At 46.4% G+C, this 17849-nt stretch overlaps 1 protein-coding gene across 1 annotated transcript in view; it reads left to right on the forward strand.

Annotated features, from left to right (window-relative positions):
• Positions 1 to 2941: 2941 nt before the first annotated feature.
• Positions 2942 to 17849, forward strand: part of LOC120837611 (solute carrier family 22 member 13-like) — a gene marked incomplete at its 3' end in the record, with an annotated part of 16996 nt that continues 2088 nt past the window's right edge. The window contains exons 1-8 of the mRNA XM_042294847.1: positions 2942 to 3355; positions 4601 to 4704; positions 6643 to 6797; positions 9218 to 9386; positions 12346 to 12472; positions 12818 to 12918; positions 13701 to 13915; positions 16717 to 16899. Coding sequence (XP_042150781.1) covers positions 2942 to 3355; positions 4601 to 4704; positions 6643 to 6797; positions 9218 to 9386; positions 12346 to 12472; positions 12818 to 12918; positions 13701 to 13915; positions 16717 to 16899 — 1468 coding nt within the window. The remainder of the gene's footprint in view (positions 3356 to 4600; positions 4705 to 6642; positions 6798 to 9217; positions 9387 to 12345; positions 12473 to 12817; positions 12919 to 13700; positions 13916 to 16716; positions 16900 to 17849) is intronic.

Consider the following 17849-nt stretch of genomic DNA (forward strand, 5'->3'; position numbering starts at 1 on the left):
GCCGCGTGTAAGGAAGGAGTCTCGTTCAAAAGACGTTCGTCCGAGCAAGCTCGCCACAAGAGGTGAGTGGCCAAACTTCCACCGACACGGTATCCTACCTTCGTACGCTGCAAGTACCGCTAATCTCTGCGATCAGTGGAATGGTGGCGCCTTTATCCAGTGCCTTCTTTTATTTGGGATAAGTGCCTTAAAAATAAGTAAATAAATAAATATGCATTTGTTGGGAAGACGAAATGAACCAATGACCACCCGAATTATGCCATGGACAAAGAACATTGAAGGGTGAAAAGCTGAACGCCGAATTTCAAGATTTCGAGAAAAGAAAAATTTTAAGACGAAAGAAAATAAAAACAATCAAAACGGTTGTTATTTTTTCTTCGTCTTAACGTAGTTAAAAGGGTAGTGCAACGATTTTAGTGTCGAAAAAATTGGCAATTTCTATTTTTTATATTGTTTATCCAAACACAAGTGACCCAAAACGCGTCACCTCGCCCCGAAAAACTGCTATTCCGGTGCGTAATCGGAAAGAAGAAAACGAAATATTTGCCGATCTGCAGTCGCTTGTGGTGGTTAAAGGAACTGATCTGTGACGTACTCTGGGGGATACGCGGAAGTGAACAAAACCTGTCCCCCTCCCCTGCTACACTCGCCGTCACCCCCGTGGCAAACCGTCTTTTGTGTCGATCGCTCGCCGCGGCCTTTGACGGTGCTAATCCTTTAAAAGTTGATAATCGCGGATAATCGTTGCACCACCCCTTTAATTTTCTTCGTCTTAACTTAATGTAGCGAATAACAAAAACAAAGGAAGGCAGTTGTTTTTTACCGCTCACATCAAGAGTTTTGTGATAGAAACAAAAGCGAGAGCGTGACATTAGAATCCGTTGTTTTTGCGTAAATTTTCGTGCAAACAAAGTGTTGAGGAGCTAATCTCGAACGCTCGTGCTTTCAATCGACGCTTTTTTTTTTTTTTCTCTGTTGCTATTTATTTTTTTTTTTTTTAGGTTGCGTTTTATTTTTATTTGTGATGCCGCTGCAGTGCTGGGTCCTCATCCCCTGCCCTGCCCGTTTCGATCTGGATGAGCATCGTACTGGCCGGCATACGGTCATATATCACTACTGCGTGATGCACGTTAAAGACTCCGTGTTGGCAGTCGTGCTTCACTGGCCAAATTTCTCATCTACAGTGCAATGTCGCATACTCTGGCAGACTATAAACTCACGCTGTCTAAGCAACTAACGACTAAATTGTTTGTTTGTGCTGGATACTCGTTATTCCTCAGCACAATGATCTACTCGTGTGTATCTGAAGCGAGGGTGAACGAACATGTGCAAAAAAAAAAAAAACAGGTTCGTCTAGAAAAAAAATAAACATGTCTAGATCATTTTGACAAACTTGGGGAGCACAGAATGAGCAGCTTGTGCATTATGCGTGCGCCCTGATTTGTTGGTTACGGGAAGCTTTGGGTGGTTTCCGATGCGTTGCACGCATGCCACAGTCATATGCTTCCGGGGTTTATCAGTATGATCGAGACAACTGTAAATTTATTCAGAGTCCTAGACATTATGAGATTACGCGAAAACGCTTCGCATTTAGGAGCCAGCCGCTCGCGCCGACGGCCGCCGGCTTACGCAGGCTCCCGCTGGACTCCTACTTTATCCAGCTGCTTGCGTTTCCGTTCGCATCCTCATTGTGACACTAAATGAAGGCGTCGGGCTGCGGATCTTACGAGTCGACAGGTTACGTCAAAACATTGCACAAGGACAGCGGACGGTGTGTGTGTTCATCATTATTTTGATGATCGATTTTGGATTTTAAAAATGGAGAATGCATCAATTTAATTTTTATTTTTCAAACTTCGTAAGGGTAAATACTTCTTGGAAATGCGTCCTTGTGCTCCGCATTACCCAGGTTTTGCAAAATTCTGGTCTCCAGGCTGCCTGTATGTATACAGGTTTTTTTTTTGTTTTTTTTTTTTTTTTTCTTTCCACTTAACAAATTTGTTAAAAAGAAAAAAAAAAGCCGTGAAAGTTACATTTATGCGGTTTGTGCAGGTGAGTTATGCGGCCAGGGGAACATAGTGTAGGGGGCTAATCGTAACGATCAGTCTGCTAATCAATTGAAGTTTGTTAATTAACTTTTTAATTAGTAAAAATAGACATATTGTTCCAATTAGAAACTTAGATAGCGTCATCGAAAACCACTAAATGAACTTTTTTTAGAAGGATATAACGCAGGGGCTTGTATTACGGCGTTCCGTAAAAACGCTCAATTTGGACGCGTTTCTAGGTTTCGATTTCTTATCGGAGCGCATCTATCCGCCCGCGGTCCTGCGCCCTAGTGGCTGAGACGCGCAACACACGTGCGCCCAACTTCCTTCCATGCTACGAGGTAGGCGAGGGGGTGGCTCCGCGCCGCGACCACCAAGGGGCAGGACCGCGGGCGCAATGATGTGCTCTATGCGCTCCAGTAAAAAAGCGAAACCTAGAAACGCGTCCAAATTTAGCACTTTTTTAGAAGGCCGTAAAATGCTGCCCCTGCTTTAAGTCCTCCTAAAAGGAGTTGATTTAGGCGTTTGCGATGACGCTCAGCAAGTTTCTAATTGGAACAATATGTCTATTTTCATTAATTAAAAAGTTAATTACTAAGTTTAATTGATTATCCGGCTGATCGTTACGATTAGCCCCCTATACTATGTCCCCCTGGCCGCATAACTCATTTGTACAAATTAACCGCATAGATAAATGTAACTTCCACAACTTTCTTAAAACTAATATGTTATTAAAAAAAAAAAAAAAACACCCGGTACATGTTTAGTGTTTTTCTGAGCGCGACCCAACAACATTAAAACATAATATATTCTTCTCTTACATTTTGACGCTGTGCGGCTTTGATTACAGGATTCTCAGCAATCATCATAACAGGAGCTAAAGTGGCGACGACATGCAGCCAGAGGAAGCGTTGCGACAGGCCGGCGACTTCGGCCTGTTCCAGTACCTGCTCATTACGTACCTGTGCGTTCTCGTTGCCCCCGTGCGCGTGATGCCCCTCTTCGCGCACATCTTCAGTTTCCTGGTGCCCCCTCACCGCTGCAAGGTTCCCCTGCACCTGTACGAGGGCCTCAACGTCTCTGGGGAGGCCCTCCTTGGCGTGGCCCTTCCCCGAGAATCGGACGGAAGCTTGAGCCAGTGCAGGATGTACGACGTGAACGCCACGCTGCTCCGCTGGCTTCAGGCTGGCACTGGTGCATCAGTGAACTTTTCGGCGACTGCGCCGTCCGTTGACCTCGAAACGACGTCGTGTCAGTTCGGCTGGGAGTACGACTTCTCGCTCATCTATCCAAGCGTCGTCTCTGAGGTAAGTCGATTAGTGAGACAAATAATATGATGAAGATATATTCTCAAAAGGAAAAATAAGCAAAGCAGATGATTAAATGCTGCTAGGTACTTAAAAAAAGTATCGAATGCAACTCTGAAGCCGGAAGATTACTACTGAATGAATGGTGAGATCAGGAAGGGGTGGTTCCATTCGGAAATAAATATCTGAAACGAAAAGTATTTCGAAAGCCTTGCTCTTGGTGTAACCAAATTAATTTTTTTTTTTTTAATTATTTGTGCTTGGATAAGTTCGGGCAATCCGACCGGCTGTACAGCCTACAGCCGGGTTCTCTTCGATGAACAGGGGTAGAGTCATGGTAGCGATACCACACTTTGGAGATTTTCCTATTTGCCAGAAGTGGAAGAAGTTATTTCTTTACTGCAGTGATGCTTGTGGGTGTGTAGTTCAAGGAAAAGTGAAAGACGTTTACAACTCCTTGTAACGCCGAATTAGAGCGCAGCTCTTGAGGAGGAGGAGGGGGGTATGGAGAGGAGGTATGCGTCTTTTCCTCCTCCTGGTCTCCTCGTCCCCCTCCCCTCCTCATCCACCCTCCTTCCTCCTCTCATTCTCCTCCCCTCCTCTTCCCCATCGTCCTTGCCCTCCCTGCGTCCCCCTCGTGACGTCACTTGTGACCCTCGTGACGTAACTCGTGAAGGCTTTGTGAAGTGAAGGTCACGTGAAGGTCGTGACGTCGTGGGAAACGTCCCATGATACAACGCGCGGTTACGCCGACGCCGATGCGGTTACGCCGACGCCGATGGCGACGGCGACGGCGACGCCGCTCAAGCCGGGTACGGGCGCATAAGAGCTGCGCTCTAAAAGAAGAAGCACGTGTTGCGAATGTTTTTTGTAAATGCGGAGGTATGTGACAACACTGACAGACACAACCTTTGCTGTTACCGTGCACTCTCCCATGAAATGACCGAATGAACCTTTTCCGGTGATTATTTGAGTAGACTTGGGCGATAAAAAGTGCAACTTCCTGCTTACATACCATCATCTAACGAGGAGGCAAAGATGCAACAATTGAATATATTAAGGTGAACTTATCAAAATCGCAGGTCCCCGCGTGGCGTTTCTTGGTCAGAAAAAATTACACAATGTAATTGTGCACTGGGCACAGCGAAAACAGTGTACGCGGTTCATATATTCACTCAAACACGCACGCACGGATACAGGCGGGACCGAACTGCAATGCGTTTATTGAAAAACATTATGTTTCAGATGGACTGGGTCTGCGAGAACAGTTGGAAAGCCTACGTGGCCAACACTGTTTTCTGGGTGTCCACGGCAGTAGGAGTGCTCATCTGCGGGAATCTAAGCGACAGGTATACGGTGCTGCCGTCTGCACAACTGTAGGCTGTTATTTGCGAAAGCTTACAAACTTGTTCGGAATCTCCAGAACCAAGTTTGTCCCCTTTATTGTGTTTTTGACGCTCGCGCGACGACAAAGCCCAACAAAATGGAGGTAGAGACGATACATTATATGTCTCAGATTGCACAACTAAAACTCTTCTAGAAGCAACCGACAGCACGCGTCTCCGCGTTTTACACCCCAATGTAGAACACTTCACGACAAGTGCTAAATCGGCATTGTCACATTCACTTTTCCCCTCTTTTGCCTCCTCCCTCGCTGCTCCATACCTCTGCTGCTTTGGCTGCTCGTGCCTTTTGTTTCTTTTGCCCTACTTTCTCCTTGTCTTTCCAACCTTTAAGCGCGAAACACATGTACGACGAAACCGTCCGATCCGACGTCCGACCGCGCAATACGACGGTCGGAGGCGAGGGTTTTCAACGCTCTCCGATGCTACGAAAACCCTCTCCCCCTAAGGTCATTCCGGCAGTCCGCACGTCGGATCGGAAGGTTTCGTCGTACATGTGTTTCGCGCTTTATTCCTCATTTTCACGTGACTCTTCCTTTTCGTTTACCCGCGCAAAACAGGGAGAGTCAAGAGGGCAAAGCATGTAAATTACCACAGTTGCTTTCCAAGTCTTTGGTATTTCAGAGTTCAGGACTTCGGGACTTCCATGTGACCTGTGGCCATGACCCCCATAATAACAAAGATTGCACAAATATGAATGACGCATCGTTATTTTACCTTTTCCTTCCCTGACCATGACGCTTACCGACTGTGTTGCGAGACTTTTCTACATCTCATTTGTACCTTCCTGTCTTGACCTCTGCACCTTCGTTTTTTTTTTGTTTTTTTTTTATCTCGCATAGCAATTCTCTTTCACATAAACTTTTTGCAATTTGTCTTAAAGGCGACGTTTTGTGATCCTATGCGATTAACATTCCCGATCAGGTGACAAGACGATATATAGTCATATGGCCACTTTTGTAAACACAAGTTCTGGCCGCTACCATGCCCCTGTTCGTGTGAACAAACACATGCGATCGAGCTTTGGAAACGTCCCTTCACGTGCATGATGCATATGATCCGCATCCAAGAGGCCACCAGCCAGGCCGCCATACTGTTGACGTGTCTTGCAGAGTTTGTGCTGGCGGCTATCGTCCACCGTGTATTTTTTTTTTTTTTTTTTTTTTTTCAGAGCGCAAAAGGCAAATTGGTGCACGGGAGTACCTCCAATGATTAGGTCAATCAGGCGTTGTGTGATCTGACAAGAACAACAAGATTATTTAATTATGTGAAATGCGGTTAGTGGAAGCTGGTTGGCAGTGCGCGCATAGAAGCTGTACATCGTCGATGGTTAGGTAAAATATAACAAAACAAGGGGAAAAACATACGTTGCAAAGACGTCTTCTTGTTGTCCTTGAATTGTTGAAGAATAACTGAGGAGGGTAAAGGAGTCCTCCCGCCATGTAGCATACTGTGCTGCCTGTTCTCTGTGAGGAGGCCTCTGGTCCCGTGTCATTCATTCTTGTATAAGTCTTCTGCGTGCGCCAGATTAGAGCCGCTGTAAGTTACCTTGTTTCATACAGACGGCCACTGATGAACCGATCAGTGACGAACATACACAAAACGTTCATTTGTGACGGTCTTCGTATCTGGAATGGCTATTATAGCTGTCGTTTTACCAGAGCAGTAAAGGAAAACGAGCGAAAAACAAAATCGGAAACAAAATGTGAAGTTTGCGGACAAAATCTGCCTTTAATCTTTTTTCTTTAATATATAACATTTGATTGCAAAAGTAGTTTACCCATTGAGTTAATTACGCATATTTGTAACGTATTCATTGATGTATTCTGCATGAAAATTAGATATCCGGCTTAACTCTGGCATCTCCACGCACCTCTGGTACAGGATTGGCCGGGTCTTGGTGATTGTCGGCGTGAACCTCCTGTGCGGTGGCGCTGGACTGTACACCTTCTTCACTGAGGGCTTCCTCCATTTCGTCCTGAGCCGAGTGTTCTTGGGTCTCGTGATGCTCGCTCTCAGCATCACGCCCTTCGTGTTGGGTGAGTGATAGGAACCAAAGTGTGGGTGTCTACCCTAACTCGTGGATCGAAATCCCGCTCTGTGGTCCCCGGGACTCCTCTCGTTTCCAATATACGGATGGCTGTTCTGGTACTACTGCGTGATGCGCATGAAACGCTCAGGGTAGCAGTCGCACTGCACCATCTACATTGCCACTCCACAACATATTGAATCAATAAAAAACAACCGCATCTCCACGTGGTGAATGATGTTGATTGAGGCGAAGCTCTGGTGGTGCTTGATGCGAAGACGGTGAGCCGCAGCATGCCAAGCCTTTCGCTCGTTTTCATTCATGCCACGCTGCGGTCAAATGCTCAAATGCGTATATAACCACGTTCCATACCACATATTCTCCTTCTGACATGGATGAAAACGAACGAACGGCACGGGGAGAAATCCCGGGGATTTCTCCCCGGCACGCGCGCATCACAAGACGAAAATACGAGGCTTTTGCACATCGCAAAGCCTGACGTTTTCGTCGCAGAATGCGCGTGCCGTGGAGAAATCCCCGGGTTTTCTCCCTCGTGTGAATACCCCAGCACCACCAGACCTTCGCCCCAATCAACATCATTCACCACGTGGAGGTGCGGTTGTTTTTTTGTTGTTGTTTTTTTGCCCTAGACGAGCACGTGAGCGCGTGAGCTCACGAGCAGGAGCACGTGCACCCGACGGCGGACGGACATACGGACATGGCTAGCCCCTAAGGAGCTTCGCCCCTAAAAAAAAGTTCTAAAAGTCATACAACTTGTGAGTCTGAATCCTCAAGCTGGTGTATAATTTTGTGAGTCGTGATACCAGCTGGACAAAAGACCGGCCCAGCCAGCAGTCCACTAAATAACACTGGGCCGTCATCACGCGCAACATCATCCCGTCACCCTCACCCATGAGCTTCATTTAAACATCATCGGCATCTCGCTGTCATCGATACACTATATCATCACATCATCAGCTAGCTTCGCGTCTACCCATAAATCATTCCATCCAGAGCTCTGTGTTACTCAGATTTTTTTTTTTTTTTTTTAAAGCCGTGAAAATTACACTTATGCGGTTTGTGCAGGTGAGTTATACCTATAGTTATACGGCCAGGGGGACATAGTATTAGCGGCGAGATGTGTTGGTGGCGTCCTACTGTGGTTTCCTCTCGTGACGTCATTATCTTATGAACAACAAGTTCGACGGTGTTCATAATTAGCATGGTGGAAGCTTGAGATCATTGCGCTCTCAAAGCAACACTGCCAACACCGTCAAAATTGAAGTTCTTACATTGCTCTTATTTCTGTCGACGAGAAAACCTTTGCTGACGTCATATTCAGCATTCGGCCAATCGTGGAAGGCCGACCACAGCGACGTTTTTGATCGCGCACGTCGCCAATAGGGGCTAATCATAACGATCAGTCGGTTAATTAATTAGATTCGTTAATTAACTTTTTAATAATTGAAAATAGACATATGGTTCCAACTAGAAAACTTGCTGAGCGTCATCGAAAACCACGAAATCAATAATTTTTATAAAGCCTTTGAGCGCGTGAGAAGCCTAATAGTGCACGAAAGTTACCACTCGTGGAGCAGGTACAAGGCTAGTGGTTGCGGTAAGGCGCCCGCGCGATTTTTCCGTCTCGTCTCTTATCTAGCCCCAGCCTTGTACCTGCTCCACGAGTGGTAACTTTAGTGCACTACTACGCTTCTCACGCGCTCAAATTCTCCTGAAAATTACTGATTCAGTGGTTTTCGATGACGCTCAGCAAGTTTTTATTTGGAACCATATGTCTATTTTCAATAATTAAAAAGTTAATTCACGAATTTTAAATATATAGTCGTCTGATCCGTTACGGTCAGCCCCCTATACTATGTCCCCCTGGAAGTATAACTCACCCGCACAAACCGCATCAGTGTAACTTTCACGGCATTTTTTTAAAACAAATCGGTTAAGTTAAAAAAAAAAACCCAGTATATTTATAGGACAAATATATCAAATATATATATATCGTCCGTTGTTGCTGTTTTCACTACGGGTTTTTTCTTCTTTTATATATATATATATATATATATATATATATATATATATATATATATATATATATATATATATATATATATATATATATATATATACTAATTTTTGACGTATTTTTTGTGTCGGGAGTTTTTGGCTGTTTTGCAAGGGGCATTCGCCGATCGTCACACTAAAAGACGGCTTAAAGAAATCATTCGTTGACATTTCTGTAAGCCACGCCGAACCTGAATAATCTTTGGCGTCATGTGTCCAACCGTATAAAAATGTGTGAATAACATAACAGGCTTTCATGCTTGAAAGCGTGATACGGAATATATCTTCCAAGTTCCGACGGCATTTCTACGACTAACAGCATTGGTAACGCTCCATTTTGTCTTCGGCATGCAGTGGTGGAGTATGTGGCTCCGGAGCGGCGAATGATGGTGCTGAGCGGTTTCCAGTTCTCGTACCCGCTCGTTGGAGCTGCGTTCCCCTGGCTGGCCTACTACATCGGCGACTGGAGGACGCTAACGCTCGTCTCAGCGCTTCCCCCGCTGGCAGCACCCTTTTTCTGCTTGTAAGGGGCATGCCGCACTGCCAAATGCTTTTTCACTCTATTGGTTTGCCTACTCATCGTTCCCAGAGCCGCGGTCACAGCTGCTTAATACATGGCACAAACTACAGTCTTCAGAGACATTGACCGAGGCGTCTTACTTGTACAATGTCCTGTCACATTGTCCTACAAGGACTGACCGCAGACAATGTTCGGAGCATATAGTATACGTATGAAGTAAACATGCTTCCAACATATGTGTGTCCGCACATAATCCTGTCATACATGTCTGCGGTGCTCGTATGCTGCACGCTGTCTTTTATACTAGTATAAACCTTGCGAAAGTAACACTCTGACAGAGATTCCTCTGATTAGAGGTTTTATTAGTCCACCGTTCTTCAACCTAGGGACGTAACAGGGAGGCAGAAGCAACAAATCTGCCTATCCCTTCTGCTTCCCTGTTTTAATTACGTGGTATTGATATGTAGGCCCGCATCAAGGCACGGCCGGACTGGAAGCGCGCGCTCTCTTTCTCTTCTTACGGCCTTTGCTATCGCCCGGAAGTCAATGGCATTTTTTCTCCGTATGTAGTTCACTTGCTTGCCGCCAGGGGCGCTACCACCTCACCCCACTACACCCCACTCATAGAGTCCCTTCGAGCTGCTTTGCGTTGGTGTTCGAGCTTCGTAGGGCGTTGTTTTTGCAACGGTTCCTCAGAATACTTCTGATTAACCATGCGAAGGCGGTCACGGACAGAAACGAAAAATCAGCTGGATATGTGCACAAGCCCTCGAGAAAGCACTTTAGGCTGTAATATGCACTGTGCGAAAATTGTACAGACACACTAGTCTAGAGCAGCTGGCCGACTTCATGTGCGGCTTATGAAATGATGATGTAGACCACGGCAATAGATAGATTGGGCCTGCTTACATCTCACGAGAGTGTACGAATTATTTATCATTTAAAGTTCCTCCACGTAGAAGGGGTCCGTCTCCCCCTGTTCTTGAGTTGCAGCAGAAGTCTTGGAGGTAAATACGAGTAGAGTTTTTCCGCAATTGCATTCGTTGTCTCTACTTACTACTTTTTACTCCCGAATCTCTCGGAGATGCGCGTCAAATATTCACCGTTTTGGGCTCATCAGAAGCGCATTAGATAGTGGCTGAGGGTCTAAACGTAAGGGTCAGGTGTCAAAGGCTATAAAAATCTCGGCCGCAAGTTGCGACAGCGCTGAGATACACTGTCAGACGCGCTTTGTGAAAACGGCAAAGGGTATCCCACGGGTGAGGTGACAGCGCCCCCCGTGAATTGTGGCGGGAGGTGGCGATTGCCCCAATTGCAAAGGCCGTAAGAAGAGAAAAAGCGCGCGCTTCCAGTCCGGCCGTGATCAAGGTTGGGCAGTATCGCGATAAAAAAAAAAAAGTATCGTTATAGTATCTTAGATATACTTTCGAATATCCGTATCTTTGTATCGAGATACAATAAAAAAAAAAAGGGTATCTAAGTTGTGAAATAGATTTACAATGTATCGCTTCTATCGCGAAACTGCCAGGCTTAGGTATCTTTCTACATTTGTCATCGAAAATTATCTGTCGGGTGTTTATAGTAAACTGAAAATCACGTTTTCCGCGCGAGGGGTTCCGTGCTTTATAATATTTACCCACCCTCGGGAAGAGGAAAAGGGAGCGGGGGGAAGGGGGGTCATATGATAAATTCATATGAATTTATGAAACCTTAGTTTGAAACTGCGGAATTTGATTTCCATATCCGTGAAATTCAGACTTGGAACCTAAAATCGAAACCTACAATCTTTTTCAAACTTGTACCTCGAAAAATATGCGAAATATGCGATTTTTAGAACGAATCTTCAATAAATTCGAAATTTTCAAATTTTTTCGAACTATCTATAAAACAAAACTTGATATCTTCAAACTCGAGCTTTCAGAAACCTTAACGTTTCCGAATTTTCGATATTGAACCTCAGCGGGGTTCTAAAGTTGTGAACTTTTCCAATTCGAACCTGAGCGAAGTTCGAACATTTCGCAACCTTTCGAACTCGACCTTCGGGAGGTTCGTGGCATCCCTATTCACGGCGATGCATGGCGCACGTCGGGGCCTGACCTTTAAGGGGCACTGACACATCAAAATCATATTCTTTTATTATCCGAAACGATTGAAAACGATGCCGGAACATTACCCTCAAAATTTGAAATTTTGGAATTCAGTATTTGTGAAGTAAAAAAAAAAAACAATTTCCAAATGGCCGAATTCGAAGTTCCCGTGCTATCCGCGCCGGTGCGTTGACGTCAGATATTGTGGAGTCATGAGAGTCCACTTTCTTTCACGACTCCCTGCTGTTGCCATGGCGACCCAAAGCGATGAGGAAAGGAGCGAGCGCCCGGCGGACCGGTTTTGAGCGGTGTCGCCTGTTTTCTGTGGGAGGATACAAAACCAGGAGACGGCACCACAACGAACTTCCGATTTTTGGTATTTCAAACAGAAGGGCCGTAGTGCGTTCGCAATTGTGTTAAGAAGCATGTTTTAGGATTGCCGTTATTAAATGTTATAGAGATGCCGCCTACGAAGCTTCTAAATTTCATGATTATTGACGTCACGAATCAAAAGAAGCGAGGAGACGAAGGCGGGAGAATCAAACGCCAAAAATAAAAAGGCGCGCGCGCGCGCGCGGGAAACTTTTTTTTCGCGATGCGGTTTTTTTTTTTTTTTTTGCGTGTCTATGACTGCAACTTGCATCGTTTTAGACAATAAAAAAAAAATACGACCTTTGGGGTGTCAGTGCCCCTTTTAGTTCACTGTAGCGCAGCGCTTGTCTTGTGCATACCCCACCCCTTAGCTTCGTCTTCGTTGCATTTTTTTTTTATATGCGTTGTGTTGATTTTTTGAAAGTAGGGGAAATAAATTATGGTCGACATGACCCGGAAAAATAATGTAGTTTTACTTTCTTCTCATTTGCCCTATCATGTAGATTTGTGCCTGAGTCCCTCCGGTGGCTGGTATCTCGTGGTAAGGAAGCGCGAGCCAAGAAAATCCTCCGTTTCATTGCCAAGGTGAACGGGAAGGTGCTCTCGGACGAGTTCATGGGAAAATGTCGAGTAAGTCTAAACTGCTTCCTGCTTGGAACGGATGGCCACGTGTGACGTTTGGTGCAGTTTGCACCCGTTATACACCAGCGACAGGCCTGCGTGCCCACGGCATGGTGTCGACGCGTGCGCAAACACGAGATTCGTTTGAGGTGAAGTGTCCGCGCATGCGCAATGCCGACAGCAGCGTCCCTGCGGTGGCGTAACATGAGAACGTTGAGTTGGTGTATCCAACAGGCCTTCAGGAAGTAAAACCTCACTAGCCTGCCTTTTCTCCCTTGTATTGACGTGATGAAAATTGCATCTTGGTTAGTAGATGACTATGTTATCGCTTTATTGTCTTCGTGGTCCTTGCAGTTCCCTGCTCCAAATGAATCTCAGAAACCCAAAGATTCTCCAACGGACATGCTGAAGACACCCAACCTCCGAAAAAATTTCATTCTGACTCTTGCTGCTTGGTAAGTCTGTCGACATTGAGAATGTTACAGATCCCAACTTCAGTCACATAACAAAACTATCACATAAGTCACACAGCATAAAGTTTGCAGCCTGTGCTGAAGCGTACTTGTCTAAAGAAGAAAAACAGCCTGAGTAGAGCTCCACCACCTTTCTCAATATATGAATTGAAATAAACTTGTCCTGGTGCTTTTTTATGTTTGTTCTCGTTTTTTTCCGTTTTTTATTTTTCTATCAATCTATGGTTTTCCAGTGGACCAATCTCTCTAAGCGTTCGGCGCATGCATGAAGCCGCCATAACTTTAGTTCACAGGTGGTAGGCGACAGTGACCGAGACGACTCGTGCAGTTTCGGGTTCTGCGCGGGCAAAGCTCCAGCAAGGTTGCGCACGTGCAAAAACAGCTAAAGTTCCCTCGATGCATTGCGGTCACCGTGAACAAACCAGCTATAATTTGTATTACTTTCTCAGAATCATAGATAGATACTATTCAGCCCAATTTTGTATTGAGCACTAAGGACATTATTTCATTTAGAAAAACAAGTTATATACTGTCATCAGATTAACTCTGTTTCATGTATGGAAAGAGGAGACAAAAGCAGGATACAGACGGTACAATCACGTCTGTATCGTCCATTATGTTCCTCCTCTTTCTAAACGTTTAGAAATAACCGTTAGTACCCAGTAATGGCGACACTTGCAAGCTATGTTTAGTACTCAGAGTAATATATGCCTCACGTGAGTTGATAGTACTTCCCTCCTGACGACTGTGTGTGCCACTACCAGGATGCTGGCATGCCTAGTGTACACGGCGGGACAACTGTATGCTGCCAATGCCAGTCACAACCCGTTCCTGATGACAACTGCCGTCAACGCGGTGGACATTGTGGCTACAGCCACCGCACTGCCGCTTGCCGACCGCTGGGGAAGGAGGCCCACTATGATGACCACTTACTCGCTTGCGGCGTTTGCGTACCTCTTCGCTGTCTCGGTGCCTGCAGGTAACACACTTGAACTAGGGCCCCTCTTGACTTGAACAGTCTCCATCAAAAGACGACGCTACTGCGCATGCGGATAATGTACCCTTCTAGCCCAATAATGCCTTGCAACAGTTTATTTTGCATCGGGCCTTTTTATGGTGAACATCAGTGGGTGTCGTCACTAGGGTCAACGGCACCCAAGGCAGTGGCATAGCCTCCTCTATACGGAGAAAGCCTGGCACATCGACGACGGAGCCATAGAGCGCGCGGCCGCAGGAAAAAGGAGAGGAGGAGCGCGCCGAACGGTGACCAATATGGTAGCGCAGAGCAGAAAGGGCAGACCTTGACAGCGAGCGCTTGGGTCGTGAGCGGCCGCTCCCCGAACCACGCTTGTTTTTCTGTTTTCGTACTCCGGGAGAAACGGGCGCGGCGATTCGAAATTCGAAAGGGCGCAGGGAGAAACGGGAAAGGGTGGACACTGAGTTTCTCCTCTCCACGAGAGCGACAAGAAAAGAGAGAGAAAAAAAAAGATTGTTTCTGCGTTTGGCCGTTCGCTCTTTTGTGGCGCTAGCGGGTAAGGTTCTCTCCGCTCCCGTTTCTCCGCCCCTCCTTTCCCATTTACGGCGGCCGTCTTTTCACGCGACGCGCCAGGCTATGGCGCGTCGCGCGAACCACTGCCACTATGGCAGTGGTTCGCCGCCCCCCCCCCCCCCCCCCCTACTCTCGTTGCCTGCCGCAACATCCCCCCCCCCCCCCCACCCCCTCCCCTTCTCTCGTGGCCCGCCGCGACACTTCTCTTCTTTGCCCAGCTGCACCCCCCTGAGCTGCCTGAGCGCTGCTCCCGGGGCAAGCTGCCCCCCCCCCCCCCCCCCCCCCCCCCCCTTCTTGTGATGCCACTGGTGTACATGCATCCTTTTTGAGCACCGCCTTACCTTTTTTCAGTGTCGGAGTGTCGTGTTGCCGATAACGAACACAGAATGCGCGCGTCTATCGCAGTTGGCTTTGGCGCCGGGAAAGGGCGAGTACGGCAGTGATACCCTCGACCCTTCCCTGATACTGGGGAATTGTAGTAGACCGTTTCCGCAGCCCGCTAAGCACCCGGATAGCGCTCCGTAATCCGCCACAAGGCCTTGAACTATGCAGAGAAGGCTGGCGGGGCGCATGAGCAGCTGCGGTGTTTGCTTCCGTTCACACTCTTGCAACCGAGAGCGACCGAGAAAAAAATTGGCTTGCTCTTTATGGAGATGCGCCTCAACGGGTAATCGGTCCCTTAGCTGTAGATGAGAAATTTAGCCAGTGCGGTACAACCGCTAACCTGGGATTTTTAACGTGCATCACGCAGTAGTGATCACACGAACGCGTGCCGGTACGAAACTCATCCAGATCGAAACGGGCGGGGGCGGCGGGGATCGAACCCAGAAGGTTCCCAGCGCAAGCTTTCGCTCCACGCTCCGAGCTGAGACGCGAGCCCACTCGCATCCGGTTCTAAGAAGTCGCAAAAGGCTTAAAACCCGGTCTGGTCTCTCTCGGTCGAAGTCGGTCGCAAGAGTGTGAACGGGACTTAAAGACTAGCGAAGGAAAAAAACACTGATAGAATAGTCGCTGTTGAGGCTGAGCGCATTCGGCCAATCACGATTGCGCTGGGGGTCATGTGATCGCGCTCCTCGCCACCTGCTGTTCCTCGCCTTCGGACGCAAGAATGGGATGGCCGAATCATACGCTGGCGCAAGCAGCGGTTGTTCAACGGTGTAAACGCACCCGAGAGAGAACGTCGTCAATGTGTAGGAGCCGACAATCCCACCGTGGGTGTTAGGGTGGAACACATTCGACGTCAGGATCAAGATGTACGTGAACATGAAGCGCCACGTAGAAGAGAATGTAACCGAGCGAAGAATGGACACGCTGGCGCGACCAAGGGATTTGTGCAGGGTGTCCGTGAGAGCGTGTTTGGTGCTAGCTAGCTGCTCTGTGTCATCAGTTGTGGTTTATGCGAGACACCGCGCGACGCAACATCACCGTAATTTCCAGTCAATCACGATGCGATATCATCGAAATGTCGCACCACTGACGCTGTCCATTCGCATCACGTAATGTAATCGTCCACCCATTTTTTTTTCTTTTTACTGATGCACCTAATTGGTGCATCATTCTTAGACTAATTGTTTCAAGTCTTAGTCTTTATGTCTTAAGCTGCATATAAGTACAACTCTGAAATATAAGAACTGCATAATGTTGTAAAAAACACGCAATTTAGATTAATTTAGTTGTCATCAGCTGGAAGTTAGAACTGACATCAAAGGTATTTGAAAGCAGCTGTCGTCACTGACAAACTGAAAACAACAGGGCGTGTCTTTCGAACGCCCAAACCCAATCACGTGCACAATGCCTTCCGTTGTGCTTTGGCTGCAAGCGCGCCGAAGCGTTGTTGAAGACACTGAAGCGCCTGCCTGCCGTTCTCACATTGTCAGTGACTACAGCTCCATATTACTGATAATGCCAACTTGTAAAAAAAAAAAAAAAGGATACGTTTTGATACAAGTTTTGTTTTCTGGACATAAGTTCATTATCACCTTCGATAATATATCTAATCTAAACACGATGCCCCCTTTTTTTTCTTCCTATGACAGTGTTTTCCACTGTCCAGTATCTACCTCCTGAAACCCCTGCTTTATTGCTTCCTTGTTTGAACTTGCCTTTACCTTCCAGAGTTGCACCCGCACTTCCCATTTTCCTTCCACTTTCCCTTCAGTTTGGTTAATGTTTCACCGTTTCAACAACTTTAGTTAGTGTTTCAACAAGCAACCAAACCTTCCACTGTACAGGTGCAACCACTGTCGAGACCCTGGTATTTATGCTTGCCCGAATGGCCCTGACAATGGCTTACAATGTGGGCTACCTGCACGCTGCCGAGGTTTACCCGACGGCTGTACGGTCTCAAGCCTTATCCGTGCGACAAGCCTTCGGGTCTGTCGGAAAATTCCTCAGCTCACAGGTGACACAGCTGGTGAGTTCACTTATACTTGCGCAACAATGGCCTTCTTATGCAAGCAATGAAGTCTCAATATTGATGAGCTCATTCATGGCTAGGATGACCATATTCATCAGAGTAAAAAACGGGAAAGCGAGGCAGGGGTAAAGCTCTGCTGTACCATTCGGCTCAACGTAAAAACGCACATTTTGGTTCTTCGTCTGGAACACCAGTGCCATTCTTTCCCACTTTTAAACAATGCGACAGAAATCTTGCTAACCAAAGGATGCATTTATTAATACAGGAAAATTATCCTATGCAATCAAAATATATTGACATATGCAACCACAGGAAGGCTACAAAGGTGCTCCATAAAAGGTAAAATTTTCATGCTGTGTGTTTATTTTAATAAAACTATGTCGGTAACAGCAACAATGCACGTTCCCACGAAAGCAAGACAGGAGATTTCATTGTGACAAAATGACGGGATGGCAGAAATTAACCCAAAAAAAAACAAAAAAACTAGACTGCCGCGGCCAAAACGTGACGCCTGGTCACCCATTCATGTCAGCAGTTTTGAAAAATTGTTTTCTAGATTTTCAGTTGGTCACACAGCTTGAAATCCTATGCCTAATAAATACAAGTACGACCAGTGATAAAATTATGGAAGAAAAAAATATATATATATATATATTGTGAACGATGAGAGAAGAGAGTGATTATTGAATTTTATTGCATTGATGTTAGGGGAAGGGAAAAAGTTGGCGAAAAATTGGGCCAGAAGCGGATATCGAATCCCGGACAGGCGAAGGTTGCGGGTTCGATCCCCGCTCCTGGCCCAATTTTTTGCCAGCTCTTTCCCTTTCCTTAACATTAATGCAATAAAATTCAATAATCACACTCTCCCCTTTTCGTGCACAATTATTACTACGGCTGCACTTGTCAATCTTCCCCAACTCCCATTACAAAGACAAGGTATTTCACGAA

This window comes from Ixodes scapularis, unplaced genomic scaffold, assembly GCF_016920785.2.
Source record: "Ixodes scapularis isolate PalLabHiFi unplaced genomic scaffold, ASM1692078v2 PGA_scaffold0__279_contigs__length_252992795, whole genome shotgun sequence".
Taxonomy (NCBI): domain Eukaryota; kingdom Metazoa; phylum Arthropoda; class Arachnida; order Ixodida; family Ixodidae; genus Ixodes; species Ixodes scapularis.